General features: G+C 42.0%; 1 protein-coding gene and 1 long non-coding RNA gene across 2 annotated transcripts in view; one reads left to right on the top strand and one right to left on the bottom strand.

Moving 5' to 3' along the window:
- The window catches only part of LOC145736595 (uncharacterized), a 259,716-nt gene that overhangs the window by 73,673 nt on the left and 167,818 nt on the right, over positions 1-18,225 (bottom strand). The gene's annotated exons all lie outside the window — the stretch shown is intronic.
- Positions 13,782-15,263, top strand: LOC145736684 (uncharacterized). The gene is given in 1 exon segment (XM_081991107.1): positions 13,782-15,263. A coding segment is annotated over 1 exon segment (1,308 nt). The 5' UTR covers positions 13,782-13,955.

The following is an 18,225-nucleotide window of genomic DNA, read 5'->3' as shown; positions in this document are numbered from 1 at the left end:
TTTGCAGGCGGATCTGAGCTATTTGCCAAATCTCACTTCCAACGTTGTGTTTGGCATGGATTTGTTAAAACAACATGCTTTTCAGATTGATCTAAGCACCAGTCAGGTTACCGTAGTACCGCTGCCTCTTCCATGCAGTCCGTTGGGTCTTACCGCACCGCCGAAACTGTTGTTAACCGCCGATGAAGAGGACCGACTTCAGAACTTTTTGGCCGCCGAACTACCCGGTTTTGAGTCAATAGAGGGCACAACACCGCTGATTTACCACCACATTAACTTGACACAAAGCGACCCCATAAAACAACGATACCACCCCCGCAATCCGAAAATGCAGGAAGTGATCAACACAGAGGTTGATCGGATGCTGGAAGAGGGCGTTATTGAGCCTTCCATGAGCCCTTGGAGCTCGCCGGTGGTGATTGTCAAGAAAAAGGATGGTAAGCACCGGTTCTGTATCGATTTTCAGAAAGTGAACTCTGTGTCTCGTCCGGATGCGTACCCGTTGCCGTTTATCAACGCAATACTAGACAAGCTGCGCAGAGCCAGATACATTTCTAGTATAGACTTGAAACAGGGTTATTGGCAAGTACCGTTGACGGAAGAAAGTAAACCGATTATCGCGTTTACCGTACCGGGTAGAGGCCTGTTCCAGTTCCGAGTAATGCCGTTTGGTCTTCATTCCGCCCCCGCCACCTTTCAGCGCCTAATGGACCGTGTGATCGGGCCTGAGTTAGAGCCGTACTGTTTCGCCTATTTAGATGACATAATAGTACTGGGCGAGACATTTAACGAGCATTTACACTTTTTAAAACAGGTATTTGACCGTCTACGAGCCGCCAACCTGAAACTGAATCCAGAGAAGTGTCAATTCGGGCGCCGATCGCTCCGGTATTTGGGTCACTTTGTCACATCCGAGGGAATCCGCACTGACCCGGAAAAGGTTTCGGCAATACTCAGTTTACCGCCGCCGACTAACGTGAGGGGCGTACGAAGATTTCTGGGAGTTGCATCGTGGTACCGCCGTTTTGTGGAAAATTTCTCACAATTAGCCGCCCCGTTGAACCACCTGTTAAAGAAAAACGTACGCTGGCAAAGGCAGGAGGAACAGCAGGCTGCATTTGAGCAGTTAAAAATCCGGCTTACAGAGGCGCCCGTATTAACCTGTCCTGACTTTACCAAGCCGTTTATTTTACAGACCGACGCCTCCGCCGCTGGATTAGGGGCAGCTCTGATTCAGCATGACACCGATGGTGACCATGTCATTGCGTACGCCAGCCGTAGTCTGTCCGCCGCCGAAAAGAAGTACTCCGTGACTGAAAAAGAGTGTCTGGCCATAGTTTGGGGCACCGAAAAGATGAGACCGTACTTAGAGGGCTACCGGTTTACCGTAGTGACTGTAAGGGAATACTTAATAAAGTAGCCGATGCTTTGTCTAGGAGTCCGGTAGGCAAGCCTGAAGACGAAGTGGACCCCGTTTCCGCTCTCGAAGACTTCGTACCTTGTCCTTGGTACAGTTCGAAGAAGACCGCCGTGGAAAAGAACCCCGAAGCTTTTCCGGATTTTTGTGTGCGCAATGGCCGTCTCTATCGACATTTCTGGGACATGACCGACTTGACTGAGAACGAAATGGCCGATCCATGGAAAGTTTGCGTGCCTAAGGATGCTCGAAAAGCTGTACTGGAAGAAAACCACTCTCAACCGACCGCCGGCCATCAGGGCATAGCCAAGACAATAGCCCGCATTGCCCGCCGCTATTATTGGCCAGGAATGTTCCGAGATACCGCTCGGTTCGTCCGTAATTGCTCTGTTTGTCAGCGATTTAAGGGTGAATCCCAGAAACCGCCTGAAAAGATGCAACCGTCCCGCAACTGCCTTCCGTGGGAAACCGTTAGCACTGACCTAGTGGGGCCGTTGCCGAGGTCCTCTAAGGGTAACTCTTATATGGTTGTATTTCAGGATAGGTTTACAAAGTGGGTCCAGTGCAAAGCCATCCGCAAAGCTACCGCCAAGGCCGTCAGTCAAGCTCTACACGAGGAAGTCTTAATGCGCTTTGGGTGTCCGAAAACCGTGATTTCCGACAACGGGACCCAGTTCACTGGTAAACTGTTCCGTGGTTTACTGAAGGAAATGGGAATAAACCACCGTCTGACTCCGCCGTACACACCGCAAGCAAACCCGGTAGAGCGTACAAATAAAACTTTGAAAACTATGGTGGCTTCCTTTTGTGAGGAAAACCACAGAAAGTGGGATGTTTATCTTACAGATTTGGTTTTCGCCGTGAACACGTCCCGACATGAGTCTACAGGGTTTACTCCGGCTTTTCTGAACTTTGGCCGAGAGTTAGAGCCGCCCGCTGCATTGTCCCGTCCGCCCGTCACCGACCTTACAAACGACCGCCCGCCCGTCACCGAACTTACAAACAACCGCCCGCCCGCCACCGAACTTACAAACGACCGCCCGCCCGCCGAAACCGACTACCAAGGCTATACCGAACATCTCCGAAAGCTTGCTGAAGTTTATGAGTTGGTCCGAGTTAATCTGGGCCGAGCTTTCTCCGCACAGAGCCGTAACTACAATTTGCGCCGACGAGAATGGAGATGTAAAGTTGGGGATCGACTTATGAAACGAGAAAATCCGTTGTCATCCGCCGACAAGGGTTTTGCTGCAAAGTTAGCCCCGAAGTTTTCCGGACCGTACTTGGTAAAACGAGTTGTGTCACCGGTGGTGTATGACTTAAGGGATGAGAACGGAAAATGGTACCGCCGTATACATATCAAGGACTTAAAACCTTTAAGTTCTGCGGAGGTGATGTATTAATGTACCGTAGAGTTCCGGGGGTTGTAATTGGGGTTGTGCCGTTTTTTTTGTATCGTCTAGTGATTATGTGGGCAGGTAATGTGCCGAAACACCCGTATTTTACGACTATGTTTACAGAGAATGACTCCGCCGCCGTCAAAGCGCCCCTGTCTCGAGCAGTTTCCCCACCTTCGGGATTGGCCGGAGGAGCTGCTCGAGTTCCTCGGCGATTTAGGGGAGCCGGACAACCGGGTGTTTGCCCCGCCAACACGACCGTCACCGCCGACTGTACCGTCACCTCCGCCGCCGTCGACCGACCTGTTTGGCCCGCCGACGCCGCCGCCGTCTGTGCCGTCCCCGTTTGCGTCGCCTCGAACGCCGCCGCTGCCCTGTCTGTCCCCGATGCCGCCCTTATTGTCCCCAATACCGCCGTCGCCACCACTGCCGCCGACATGGTTATGGATGGTTAGTACCCGTCACCCTGCCGCCCCCAACACCCGGCCTGTCGGCGGCCGAACTCCTGCTGGCCCGGTATGGCGGTCGGGCACCGCGCGACGGAGAGGCTTGGCCGGACCACCAGGTTGCGGACTTTGCCGGAGTATATCCGGACCCGAGGGACTGGCCACCCGATCTTGTGGCGGCGTTGGGAGGGAGGTTTTCGGCGTCCAGCGGGCGCCGCCGTGTCCTGTTGACCAACTCCACAGGGGCGCGGGTGCGCGTGGCGCTGCCTAGGCGGTCGCAGGCACCGCCGTAGGGCGCCGGGAAGGGAGAAAACAGTTGGTAACACCGTAAAAGTAGAAAGGGGGTAACAAGTATTGTGGGGGTAGATTGTGTTGTCTGTTCGTTTGTTTCGGGGGTTCAGTACCGACAATTATTTTTTTTTTTTTTTCTCTTATTAGCCGATATGAGCGACAGTGACGCGTCGTCCGATGTGTTGGTGGTGGTCCCAACGGGAGGTGACCCCTTTTATCGGGAGGTGGACCGCCACGCACCGTCGCCGCCGCCCCCGAGCCGACCGGAGACGCCAGTGGCAATCCGACGCCTCCGAGAGGAGACCAGGTGGATGGAGGACCATCGGGTGACGGTGCACCCCGACTCGTGCTGGAGGTGCGGTCACCGGGGGCACTACTGGTCGGAGTGCCAGCTGTCACCGCTGCTTTTCTGCTCGCAGTGTGGGAGGCTGGGTGTCACCACCCGTCGATGCTGCCCGCAGCCGCTGCCGCCTCCGCCGCCACCGCGACCTTCGCGCTCCCGCAGGTCGCCCGCCGATCCGTCTCCTGTCCGCCGCCGATCTTCGTCCCGGGGTTGCCCACGGTGTGGGTGCCCCGAAAGACGCCACCGCCTAGTAGATTAAGTTAATTATCTTAGAGTTTTTTTTTTAGTTTTTTTTAGATTTCTTTACCTGGTTCGTTAAATAAAAAAAAAATATGTTGGGATAAATATATTTTTTTTTTCCGTAAAAAGGGGGGGTGTGTAACGAAGTTACTAACTATTTCGCTGATTAAATTTATATACGCGTGACCTTCACTGCTGGGTGCTAGACCGCGGCCGTCGTGGCGTCGATTCTATCGGGGCCGTCCGGGGCCGTTCGAAATGGTTCGGTGGGCGCTGAGAGTGGGTACCGCCACTAACAGCCCCCACCGTGGGTTTTGTGTATAAAAGAAGGCCCCGAGCCGGAAAATAGGGATTCTTCGATCATCAAAAGATCGAAACCAGCCAGCTAAGCCGATCCGTGCCGACCGTTATCTCTTATCTCCGCGAATTTGTAAGTAAAAAAATAGGCACATACCGACCGTCCGGTATTTCTTCTGTTTGCTGTTTAAACCCGTACCGTTAACTGTAGTTATTTTAACAGACTGTAAATTGGGGCATTTTCAGTATTTTCTCCGGGGATTTTCATTTGGGGCATTTACTATATTTGTCCGGGGATTTTCATTTGGGGCATTCACTATATTTGTCCGGGGATGTTCATTTGGGGCATTTGCTATATTTTTCCGGGGTTTTCCGTTTGAGGGTATTTCTGGTGAACCGGCGCCGGCTTCAGTTACTTTTTTTTGTGAAAACAGTTAGGTAATCCTTCTGGTCCTGTTCCTGTTTGTTGAACACCGGGGAAACGGTGTAGCAAGCGGGAACGGTGAAACCTGTGACTCGTTTGCTTAGCTCCGGGGAAACGGAGCAGTAAACGGGTTTGGGGATACTGGAGGGATTAGCGGCTGTGTGACTGGCAACGTCACGAGACTTCAAACCTCTGTTGCATGCTTGGGGAAACAGTGTGCAACGGAGGCTCAATTTGTCGAATCCCGGGGAATCGGGGAGAGGCACCTAGGGGTTAGGTCGAGTGGCGGGAACACCGCTGGTCACGTAATTGGGCCTCTTTGGGTTTTTGGAATAAATTCCGGCGCCGAGTAGTCAGTTTTACATAACCGTACCGTACCGCTGTTCTTTCACCGTGTCACAGTCAGTCTTAATCTACAGTAGTCAGGCTAATCAGTAGTGAAGGGTCCGTAGGTAGTTTTCATTATCGTTACACGCTTTCCCCGTACCACCGTATAAGGTAATTTCCGTTTCATTGGGTATTCGTTACCGTGAGTATTTACTGTAAGTATTGAGAGCCGTAATACAGTGCAATTAGTGAAAACAGTTGTTTTAATTTTTGTTTTCTTCCCGAACCCTTTGGAACTTTTCTCCAGCTGTCTAAAGGCTACCCAGGTACCGCAAAGTGGACCTTCAGCCACTATAAATAACGAAGGTGGCGCCCGAGGCAACGTAACCGAAGAAATCGGCGAGAAAAGCGCTACAACATGCTTATAGTTTTACACCACCAATTTCTTAAAAACTTACTTAACTACTTAACGGTAGACCAAAAAAAATTCATTTATGTCCATATAGACCGGATTTACCACCGAGCGTCGCGTGTAATGAGTATTATTCACAATTTTTCTCATAGTCTTTTGGGATTCAGTTTTATTGTGATAAATGCACTCTGTTTCGTGGACGATTGAATGCAAGTCTGACTGTATTAAATATTAACTTTTTTTATTGAAAGAAAGACATCTAATTGAAAGCATGACAACTTCAAAAAAGCAACTGACAACTTCAAAAAAGTACAAAATTTTCTAGCAACCAAACTCGCGTTTACCAACAGGTCTAGATAGCACCAGGTTAGTTACTTTTGCAACGCACTATAGTAGAACTTACACCTTGGTTGAAACCACCATACCTCAAACATTTTTTTGAAAAGTATAGTTTACAACCAAGGTATGTAATGATAACATTAATTGAGGCACTTGTCCAGCAGAATATATGTTTAGTTGAGTAATGATAAGACTGTGCTTTAACCAAATACTAACTTTATTCTTCTATCTACTTCTACAATCACTTAAAACTAACCAGTATTACCAGTGATGTTCAAACTGTTGTACAAACATAAGTTACAATATATTTACTGGTTTCACAAACAAAACAGTTTAGTGGTCGCTGTAAACCTGATGTTGCAAATGCTGCCTACTGATCGTCCTACATAATATAGCTTGTACAAACACATTATGCGGATGTTTACTGTTTCTTAATGGTTTCGATTGAGCCATATTGAAAGTAATTAAACACTTAAATCATGTCATGTCAATAACCTATTGTTTAAATGAAGATTAAACATGCTGGCAACTCTCAAGTTGAGAGGTGAGTGGTCGAGGTGTTTTCCTTAGGTCAGCTCTGCAGTGTTAATCATGGGTGTCGTTTGCCTGATGACTGTAGTGACGGCAAATTGATTCTGTAACACTATAACCGCAGCAGTTTGATGCTCACATGGATCTTATCCTAAATACAGCTTAATGTTGTTTTAATCGTTTCAGTGCAATAGACTACTAATAACTGAATTATAAAGATATCTTATCCCCTAAGTTACCCTGGTTAATGTAGTATAATTCTAACTAAAGGAATTTTGTTCCTTTCGCACAAATCTAACTAAATAGTGCAACTCTAAACTTTCGTATATTAAGCCAACATTATAAGTCAAGATTTATAGTCGGACCAATGATATGCTAATAAAATGGTTGACCACATTCTATGACTAGGCGTATTTATTTTATGACCTTGATCTTAGGACGGCAGTTGTTGCCTTGTGGTTCTTAACGGGCCTAGTTCGATTTCTTCTTCTTCATCCTCAGTTGGTGCCCTAGGAGTTTTTGGTTTTAATCCTTTTTTAGCGATGATATGCTTTCTAAGTCGCCAACCTCCAAACACTACTATAGCTACTACTGCCGTGAGTACTAGTGTAGTAATCACACTTGATATTGATGCGTGATTTCTTAAGTTTTTCCAAACTGTATGTTGAAGTTCTTCTTGGATCTTCTCTTGTTCCTCAAAGAGATCATTAATTTCTTCGTCGGGTTCTATAATGTGCTCATTCTCCGTTGTAGAGTGAGATGGTTTGCTGTGAGGTGTGGGTGTTTTTGACAACGTCAAATTTGCCTCCACCGGCCTAATATAGCCGGCAATGACTGGAACGCTCTGTATTCTCGCCGGTGATAGTGTCGCTGTTCTAGTTACTATCACACAATTCTGTGATATTGTAATAATGCCACATTGATGTAACATTACCTCCTCTCTATGCCCACTGCACGTGATTGCCACTTTAATCCTTGCAGGTGCCACAAAAATCCACGTATTGCTTGTGTATACCTTTTTCCAGATAGTACTCGTTAGTCTCATTTCTTTCACTGGACACGTCACATTTTCGGTTCTCTGGTATAATTCGTCTATCAAACAATTCGGGTTGTTCTCAATATTCCTTATGATAGATGGAGAACAGATGGAAACTGTCTTATTCAATTTTACACTGTTTTTTAGCATCGCATCATTTAGTTGAAAATATCGCTGATTATCATAGTCTATTGCGATAATGTCGGTGCTTATATCATATATCCAGTAGTTGTTCGTTTTCATTTTTAGTGGAAGTACATTTGCCTTAATTAGGTCAAACTGTGTAACTTCCGTCATTGCAAGGTAAACGTAAATGTACGTGTCGTTGCCAATTTGTGTTAATTCTGTTTTAATTATAGGCTGTGACTGAATTTCTATGTTATGAGGTAATTTTATAGATGCTTCGTTGACAATTTCTTCTATATGTACTGGAGATACTATCTCATAAATGTTTTCTTTACTGGTTTGTATATTTAATATATTCTGATAGTAATCTATCAATTCGTCGATGTACCCTTTTGCTACATCGTACAGATTTAGTAATTCAATTTCCAATTTGTTATTGTCAACTTCGGAGTACCAATTTTGCATTTGTTCTATCACCTCCATGCCTTTCTTAATTTTTACTGTAAATTGGTTGAGCTTCTTAGATATTCTTTCCTCCGTGTCGTTAAACTTTAATAGTGCTTTAAGCATAAACTTGGTTTGGTGATTTGACGCTTGAATCAACTCTTTTTGATTTTTGTCAAGATCATCGATTTCCCTGTATACTTCATCGTTCACGCCAAAAATTGAAGTTAGTAGGTTTCCCCATAAACCTCGTCTTGTCCTATTTAAAACAATTTTTGACACACCTTTATGTATCCATTTGATTCGCCTTTCTTCTTCGTGAAGATGATCAATCAGTGGTTGGCAATCCACGTGAATAGTGGTTTTTTTAACCTCATTGCACATCTTGTCTACCTTTGATATTACATCCTGTATAGACTTTATGTGTGCCTCTAAATCTTCTTTTCCTATTTTAGCTTCGATTCTTAAAAAACCTCGATCAATTTTGGCTGTTCCAAGATGTTCTATGTAGAATCCAGGTTTTGGATATTCCACGTGATATTGTGCTGTACTTGTTTTTATGTGGGCTGCATGTGCTTTCCCGCTGTACAATTGGAGTGCAAAAATAATTGCCAATGTCCAAATTTTCCAAATGTTACTTGTTTTTCTACGTGGTTTTGAGTTGTTTTCATTGTGGATTATCGATAGCGGTACTAGTTTATGGATTGGTCTTTTAATTTCTGCTCCTTCCGCTTTTTTCAACGTGACGACTCTCACTAAATTTTTGTCGTCTACTTGAACTCCTTCCACCTTTGCCATTGGCCATTTGCTTGGTGACATTCGATCATCCTTTATAAGTACTAATTCTCCCACCTTTAGATTTTCTTGTTCCAGTTTCCATTTGTTTCGTTGTTGAAGTTCATGTAGATATTCATTTGTCCACACCTTCCAAAAATCTTTTTTCATTTTTTGTATTATTTTCCATCTGCCTTCTAAACCTGTATCATTATGGGTAATAATTGGACTACTTGGTGATAATAGTTCTCTCCCTATCAAGAAATGCCCTGGCGTTAGTACTGAAATGTCATTTATTTCTTCTGTTAGTTTACACAAAGGCCTCGAATTCAAACATGCTTCAATTTGGTGTGTTAATGTAGTTAATTCTTCATAAGTTAGGGTTGACTCTCCAATCACCCTTTTTAGGTGATGTTTGGTTGATTTCACACCTGCCTCCCAGAGCCCTCCAAAATGTGGTGCTGATGGCGGTATAAAATGCCATTGAGTTCCAATGTTTGCTAATTTGTCCACAATGCTGGAAGTTTTTATCGTGTTTGCTACCTCAACATTTAATGCATTAGCTGTCCCCACAAATGTCGTACCATTATCGGAGAATATATTTGCGCACGTCCCTCTTCTTGCCATAAATCGTTTTAGTGCGGCAATAAAGGTTTCTGACGTCATGTTGCTCACCACTTCTAAGTGAATGGCCTTTGTACACATACATACAAATATTGCAATGTAGCCCTTGTAGGACTTATGTCCCCTGCCTTTAGTAGTTTTTATTTGAATGGGCCCAGCGTAGTCAATTCCTACACTTAAAAACGCTGACGCCGGATTAACTCTTGTTGGTGGTAGTTGACCCATCAATTGACCAGCTGTCTCAGCCTTGAATCTTATACACCTTGCACATTTATTAATTATTTTCTTTGTAACCTTTTTTCCATTTATTATCCAATATTTTCTTCTTACAAAAGCCATTGTTTGTTGATTTCCGCCGTGTAAGGTTCGGTCATGTGCATTCCTTACAATCAATCCTGCTAAGTGATCTGACGCAGAAATTATGATCGGATGTTTTTCACTGTAACTTAGTAATGAGTGTTGAAGCCTGCCTCCCACTCTAAGTACTCCATGGTAATCTACGAATGGATGTAAATTTAGAATTTTGCTCTTTTTTGATACTCTATTTTTGAGTCTTAGTTTGCGTATATCCTCTGAAAATGAATCTTGTTGATCTAATTTGATAATTCTATTCATCGCATCTTGTAGCTCTTGAACTGTGAATGGACCTACTAGTTTCCCGGTTTTGGGACTGTAATTGTTAATAAACCGAAAACATACAGCTATCACACGTGTTGCGCGATGTAAAGATGAGAATTTCTCTAGAACATTGATTTTGTCGACTTCTATGCTTACTCCCACATGTAAGCATTTTTTACGCTCCACCTCAGTGCTGTAATTTTTGTTGTATTGTGGCCATTGGTCTTCACTTTGGTTTAGCCAATGTGGTCCATTCCACCATAGTAGATTGTCCTTAATTTTTGACGGTTTAATTCCTCTTGTTATTAGGTCTGCTGGGTTGTCTTTAGACCCAACATGATGCCATTGTACTTCTGAAGACAGTTGTTTAATTTCTGAAACTCTGTTTGCTACAAACGTCTTCCAATGTCTTGCGTCGCTCTGAATCCATGACAAGGTGATCATCGAATCCGACCACGCGTGAATATTCCAACTTGGTGACCCAAGTGTTTCCTTGACTCTCCTTATTAGTTTACTCAGTAGCACCGCTGCACATAATTCTAACCTAGGTAGTGTAGGTTTAGTTCTTATTGGTGCAACCTTTGATCTGGACACCAACAACGAGATCTGTATTTGTCCTAACTCGTTCATGGTTCTCACATATACTGCAGCTCCTAACGCCTTTTCTGACGCGTCACAAAATCCATGTATTTCTGTCCTTCTGGAGTTTGAAGTGTAACTCCACCTCGGAATTTGTATTTCTTCCAACTGGTTAAGTTCTTTGTAAAATTCCTTCCACTTGGTTGAAATCACTTCTGACACAACGTTGTCCCATGAATTTTGTTCTCTCCACAATTCTTGGATGATGAGTTTTGCCGTAATTACAACAGGTGATAAAAGTCCTAATGGATCAAACAGCTTTGCTACACTTGACATTATTCCTCTTTTTGTTAATTTGTTCAAGTCCGTTAGATTAACTTTAAATTTAATTGAGTCATTGTTAGTTGCCCAACATATGCCTAATGTTTTTTGAAGTTCATTATCATTCAAATCTATTTGTTTTATCTCTCGGAGTTCTTCTGAGATATTCGTAAGTATCGCAAAATTATTACTACTCCATTTTCTCAAGTTAAATCCTCCTAATTTAAACTTATTTATTAAATCTTGCTGCAGTTTTGTTGCTTCTAACTCAGAGTCAGCTCCAGCGAGAACATCGTCTACGTAGCAGTTTTTTCTTACGATCTCTAACATATTAGGAAAATTATCTTGTTCATCTTCAGCTAGTCTTTGGATAGTCTTTACTGCTAAATATGGTGCTGCCGCAGTACCATATGTGACTGTCGTTAATTTGTATTCACGAATTGGCTCATCTTCTGTACCCCTCCAAAGAATTCTGTGGTATTCTTGATCAGACTCCTTGATCTTTATCTGTCTGTACATTTTTTCAATGTCAGCTGTAAACGCTATCTTGTAACTCCGCCGCCTAATTAAGATGTCGCAAAGCTCTTCTTGGATGCGTGGTCCAGTGTGCATTAATTCATTCAAGCTTTTTCCGTTTGACGATTTGCATGATGCATCAAACACAACTCTTAATTTAGTTGTTGTGCTTTCTTCTTTTATTACATAATGATGTGGTATGTAATATTTTCCTTTCTTTTCGTCTGCTTGGCTGACAAGTTTCATGTGGCCTAACTTTATATAAGTTTGCATAAACTCTTTATATGCAATGTTTTCGTTCATTTGTTGACGTAATCTTTTTTCTAGTTGCAATAACCGTGCCATTGCCCTAGTTCTTGACTCACCTAAGGTCAGGTCTGTGTTTTTAAATGGAATGCTGACCGTGTAAGTCCCATCGTCGTTTCTCATTGTATTTTGATTATAGTCACGTTCACATTCTTGTTCTTGGTTATTTACAGCTGGTTTTGACGTTACTTCTTCTAGCTCCCAAAATCTCGTTATGTCTTCTTCTTGCAGTGTTCTTGTCATCATACTAGCAATTTCTATGGTGCCATTAGTTTTTCCTGGGCTACACCCAAGTAAAATCCATCCGAATTCAGTATTTTGTCCTGTTAGTCCAACATCCGTTTTCTTTATACCATTCAACAAAATTTCCTGATATTCCTTTGCCCCTAAGAGAATGTCTACCGGACCTGGCTTGTAAAATAGTGGGTCTGCTAACATTACGTTTTTCCAATAATTCTCGTCGTAATCAATTTCACGCTCCGGTGAACTTTTTGTTAGTTTTGGTAACACTAACAATTCTGTACTTAGCGAGTACGCACTTGAAGCTCCCGCTTTACATTCTACTCTTATTTTATTATTGCTGTACTTAGGCTGTTCTTCTCCTAACCCGGTAATTTCTGCTCGAACTTTTTCGCGTGGCAAACCTAACAGTACTGCTGCCTCTTCGGTAACAAATGCCGCCTGAGATCCAGGATCAATTAACGCTCTAAAATATTCCCATGTATTGTTCACGTTTTTAACTTTAATTTAAGCTGTTGCTAATAAGACCGTTTCGCCTTGCACAGTCATGTGGTTTGCAACCCGTGCAACTCTTTCTTGGCCCTTTGCCTTGTCTGAATTATAATTGTGGCTATTTTTTGAATTTCTGTAGTTATCTATATGAATCAGCGTATGATGGTTTTGTTACAAGTTCTACATTGAAAACGAGAAAGGCATCTTTTACTACTATCATGATTTAAACAGTTAAAACATAATTTTTGTTTTTTTATAAATTCATGACGCTGTACATTGTCTAACCCTTTAAAATCTACACATGAATAAATAGAGTGCGATCGATTACAATACTTACAATTAGTTACTGCTATTCTCTTGTCCTCGACATCTCTGGAGTTTGCCTGGAGCCCTCGTTCGTAAGTGCCCTTGTAGCCTCCTCTCTCCTCAAAGCCTCTGTAGCCTGAGTGTGCGCCTCTTTCCTCAAAGCCCCTGTAGCCTGAGGGTGCGCCTCTTTTCTCACTTGATTTCGTCTCTGACGCCTCCATGGTTTGAAATCGCTTCAGTATAAATTTCAGAACACTCTCCAATGATTGCACTTCGAAGATGTTGTCAACCGTCCACTCAAACAAGTCGTTGGTTCTGGCATCCCATTTATTGCTGACGATGCATACTATAATAGGATCCCATGATGCTATGTCAATTTTTTGCATTTTTAACGCTTCCAAACACTCTTTTACTGTATTGTACAGGGTTTTCAAATGGCTGTTTTTGTCAACTACAAGAGCTACTCCAAGAAATTACCACAATTACAACATATTTCCGATTCCAAACAAAAGTTTCTTCAGGCAGCCAAACCACTCGCACAACAAGAAGCCTTATATTATAATCCAATAATATCAAACACCGAGAATGAAAAACCACTATTCCACAACAAAAACCAACAAAGCCCAAGACAACACTGGAAAAAGGTATTGATCGCTGTTCTTTTTGTTGTGATGATCCAAGCGTCCAAGGCAACTCAATATTCGATCCATTATCCTCCACCAGGACTATACATTGAGCACATGGGACATGCACGAATAGACAGGGGCACCTTCAGAATTGTCCTTAAGTACGAGAAAAGTAGAATGGTGAACGACTCAATAAACGTTCAAGATGCAATTAATCAGATAGACAACCTCTGTCAACGAGCAAAATCAATAGCAGGGGACACACAATTCATATCACTGATACATCATTTAAAAGAGAAGGAAAAACAATTTCAATGGACACAAAACGGATTACAAACTGTGGTATCCAAGCGTGAAAAGAGAGGAGCGTTGGGAAAACTACTTACCGCTGTATTCGGAGTAAACGATGAGATCTACACAAATATTGACGAATTAGATAAAAACCAAAAGGAGCTAATCAAGGCATCCAACCACCAAACCAAATTCATGCTACATGCTCTATCTACTTTTAATGACACCGAATCCAGAATCAACAATCAACTCGAAAGATTCCGGGAGAAAATCAATGAAGGCATTGCTTCAATAAATGAAATGGAAGAATGGTATCGAATGGTGGATACAAATAAACTGACAATTCACATTCTTAGTTCATATCAAGTGGTCTCCAATTACATAGATGAACTTTTGGACTATTATAAACGATTGTTAGATGTTCACTACCACAAAGATCACATATATGACTTAATATCTCCGACCCACATTGAAGAGATTATAGCAGCTGCGTCCAGAAAGATTCCTTCCAACATCGAAATAATATCATATCCTGTGCTCCAGACCAGAGTGGAACACAGTGAAGAATTTATCCACGTCTATGGATATTTTGTGATGATAAACCACAACGAATTTATGCTAATCAGATCGACTCCAATTCCACTGAAGACAGAAAATAAGTCCTATTGGATCCTGGATATTCCAAACGAATTACTAGCAATCGACTATGATTCACAGTTGTACTTCCAAATTTCTGAATATGAGTTGAACAATAGTCTGAACATTGCGGAAAATGTCTTCGTATGTTCACCCACTACAACAAGAGGCATAGAGACTAGTCCAAATTGCGTAATAGACCAAGTATACCAGCGAGAAGAAAATACCTTATGCAAAATCACACAGCATTCCATATCATAAATAATATGGAAACAGTTACACACTCCAAACTCATGGTTAGCAATTACGCCTGAAAAAACTAAAATTGCCATTATTTGCGATGGAATCCGAAACGATGTGTCTCTAAATCAGACTGCTATTATAGAAACAACTCCAACTTGCCTCATTCAAACGAAGAAGAACATCCTAACGCCTAAGAGGTCAGACAGTGTCACTGTCTTAGAGGCATTCTCCAAACCTATACTACAAAATATATCATTATTCCCAGTTATGCACGGAAGAGAAACCACGCTAATTGACGAACCTGTAATTGACGCATCCAACAAGCTTAATGAAGTCAGGAGTGAAGAAATGAGTATCAAACGACAACTTGAAACCACGCATTGGGAGACAGTCAAAAAGCACTTTCTAATCACAAGCCTTAGTGGTACAGTGATAACTATACTTGTTGTTATCACACTTATGGTACTATTCGGGTTCTACAAACGACGGCAAAGTAACAGCTCCAATACGAGAAGAGACAGAGATGCAGCAGACATTCTATTAAATACAATCAGAGCTGCCCAGCCACCCACAGAAGCGATTGTCCTCGAACCAGTATTTCCCCATGACGGCGCTGAACATTGATGGCATGGCAATAGACTGCCCAGAATGTCTAAATTCACATTTAGTCATAAAAATTTTATCAGTTTATATATTTCATAAACAACACAAAGGTAATTAACTAGGTTATTGCGGCTAATGCACCGCCAGCAGGTCACCGGGCAACCAGGTACCAAACGCAGCGTCAGCAGGAAAATCACCAAACCTTCGAATGTGGAGCACAGAACAATATTGGTCAGCACTTATTATTTTCATTTGTTTATAACGTTTGTAAATGTGTATAAATAGTTGTTAACTGTTAAATAAAAATCAGTATTAATCCAACAGCGGTTCTTACTCAACCTTCCAACCTAAACTACTATAAACTACCAAGTATCCTGAGCATTCTTCCTGAATTCCATTACAGGAATTTACACCAAGGTAGTGACCAAAAAAACAAAATAGAGACACAACCAGTCCAAAACGTGAAGAAACCAAAAAAACAAAATGTTGGACGCCAGCATACCTTAAGTAAAGGTGGTATACAACCTTAATGAAGAATGAACATTACTAGTGACTCATCCTTGCTAGGTCACTCAAAGAGTGCTCATCGAAAGCCCAATACCGGACATTACGTGAGAAACTAAATTCAAAACTCAAATGGACTAATTGGGTCTCTAATCCCTCAAAAGAAAAACATTTCCTGTCAACTCTGACATGAAGGTCAAACAAAAAAACAACATCTACAGCGACATTCAGTAGACTGTAAAGGAGTAAGCTAAACTTACAAACGTTTAAAATTAGTTATATCTAATTAGGTCACCAGCGGTGCACTCCAAAGCCTAATCCAGATATCATACAAGTCAAACAATGATCTGAAAATCACAATCAAACAAAACAAACCCGCAGTCTACTCAATGTCTCAATGTTAAACAACACTACAAAACAGAAAAGTCATAATCGGGTAGAGTACTCGTCCTAAACTCGTAAAGCAAGAGTTACAATAAAGTGTTGATCGGTCATAAAAAGTCAGGTACGTAAGCAAAATCCAGAAAAGCAAACCTTTGCTAGCAATATAGTAACAACCTAATTAAAATACATTTGGCCATCCTCAAGCTACTAAGAAAATCAAGTATGGTAATTATGGTGACACTGGAATCCTTTGTCTTAAGTCAAAGCTCACATTAAAAATAAATCCATCATGGACAACCCAAACTTCAATGTATCAGCTTCGAGACCAAAACACAATAATAAATCAAACGTCGCCCGACGCTCATAAATCCGAATGATTCAGTCCACCATTATTTTACATTAAAAACACTGTCAAAATCTTTTCCTCAACACCTCAACGGTATTATATTAACCTGACAAAAAAACCACACTTGAATGACAAAATAAAAAAACCCTAAACAAAATTTTGCCAACATCAAAAAGCTAAAAGTTTGACCAATCAAAATATAAAGTTAGTTGACACAACTACTTGTACTAATTACAAAAATAAATTGACTACTGACTCTGACTTGACTAAAATCGACCAAACTTCTAAAAATAGTAAAAACAACCCGATTCTGACATTAGGTGAACCGTTGTTCGTCACCGAGGATTCTGGAGTACAGTTTCTCGACAGAATCATTAAAATTAAGTGTTACCCGCCGCTATCCCATGATACCGACATTTACAAAAAAAAATTATAGGGCTGTAAATTATCGGCACCTCCCAATTACAGAGTTTTGGACTGAATCAATCGGACTGAGAGGCGTCCAGTGAGCCTTCCGATTCCGTATCACTGACAGTAACATCGGGCTTGATATCAGCCACATGCCAGTTACCCAAATCATCACCGTCTCGGTCCCTTAGCTGATACACTAAATCTGAAATAACCTTGGTTACGACACAAGGAATAAACTTGGGTGCCAATTTGGAGGCAAATCCATCAATGGCCTTTGACAGAACGTAATTCTTTTTCCACACATAATCACCCACATATTATTTGACAGCCCTTCTTCGCAAGTCATAACGTTGTTTACTCTGACAATAAGAATCATACAACTTTTTCCTAACATAAATATCAGGCATTTCCTGAACAGTACCTGGGTTGTGTACCAAATCTGAAATCTGTACCTGGTTATCTGAGTTTGCTGAGATCAATCAATAAAAAGAGCCATCTACCGGTACATTCCGACCAAAGTTTAAAAAAACAGGCGTAAACCCAGTAACCTCATGTTTTGCCAGTCGAATGGCCTGAGCAACTTGATGAATAGATTGATCCCAAGTTCTATGATTTTCATGTATGTATGATCTGATAGCGGTAATAATGGTTCTGTTCACCCTTTCTGTATGATTGACTTGAGCATGATATTTTGCATTGTACCAAATTTTCTGAACATTATATTTCTTCATTAGCTCTTTAAAGTCTTTACTGGCAAACTGACTGCCATTATCGCAAGCAAAAATTTGACAAACTCCAAAAACAAGGAAAACTTGGTTCTCAATAAATTTGACAATTGCTTTTGAAGTGGCTTTTCCCATAGGGTGTACCAACACATACTTAGTGAACCAATCCACCACTACCAGAACATACTGATTACCAGATTTTGACCGACTTATTAAAGACTCCGGGTGTAAGTAAAACCGTCGTGGCGGGATCCATCTGAAGATGTCAGCTTCTCCAAGACATAAGGCTAGTTCGCTTTTCAACAAGGCTGTAGCAGTTGATAGACGCAACAAGATTGCCAGGTTGACCCTAAAAAAATAAAATAAGATTCCAATTATTACTTTTTTTACCTCTTAAAACATAAATAAAACCATTATGTATACCGGTACACTTTGTTGTTGTAACCTAAAACTTCATAATTGCACGAATTTGCTAGGTCATCACATATCTACACCTAGGTCATGGACCGCGATACTGGCTTTACAAAAACCTAGTTACCCATGATTATTTTTACATTATCGAATACTAATGTTATTACATGGTACGATCTTTGGGCGTCCTACAGGCCCCTCT

The sequence above is a fragment of the Ips typographus genome, linkage group LG12 (assembly GCF_016097725.1).
Source record: "Ips typographus isolate SLU linkage group LG12, UJ_Ityp_2.0, whole genome shotgun sequence".
In the NCBI taxonomy this organism is placed as follows: Eukaryota; Metazoa; Arthropoda; class Insecta; order Coleoptera; family Curculionidae; genus Ips; species Ips typographus.
The sequence above is the reverse complement of the archived record's forward strand: the minus strand, read 5'-3'. Positions and strand labels throughout refer to the sequence as shown.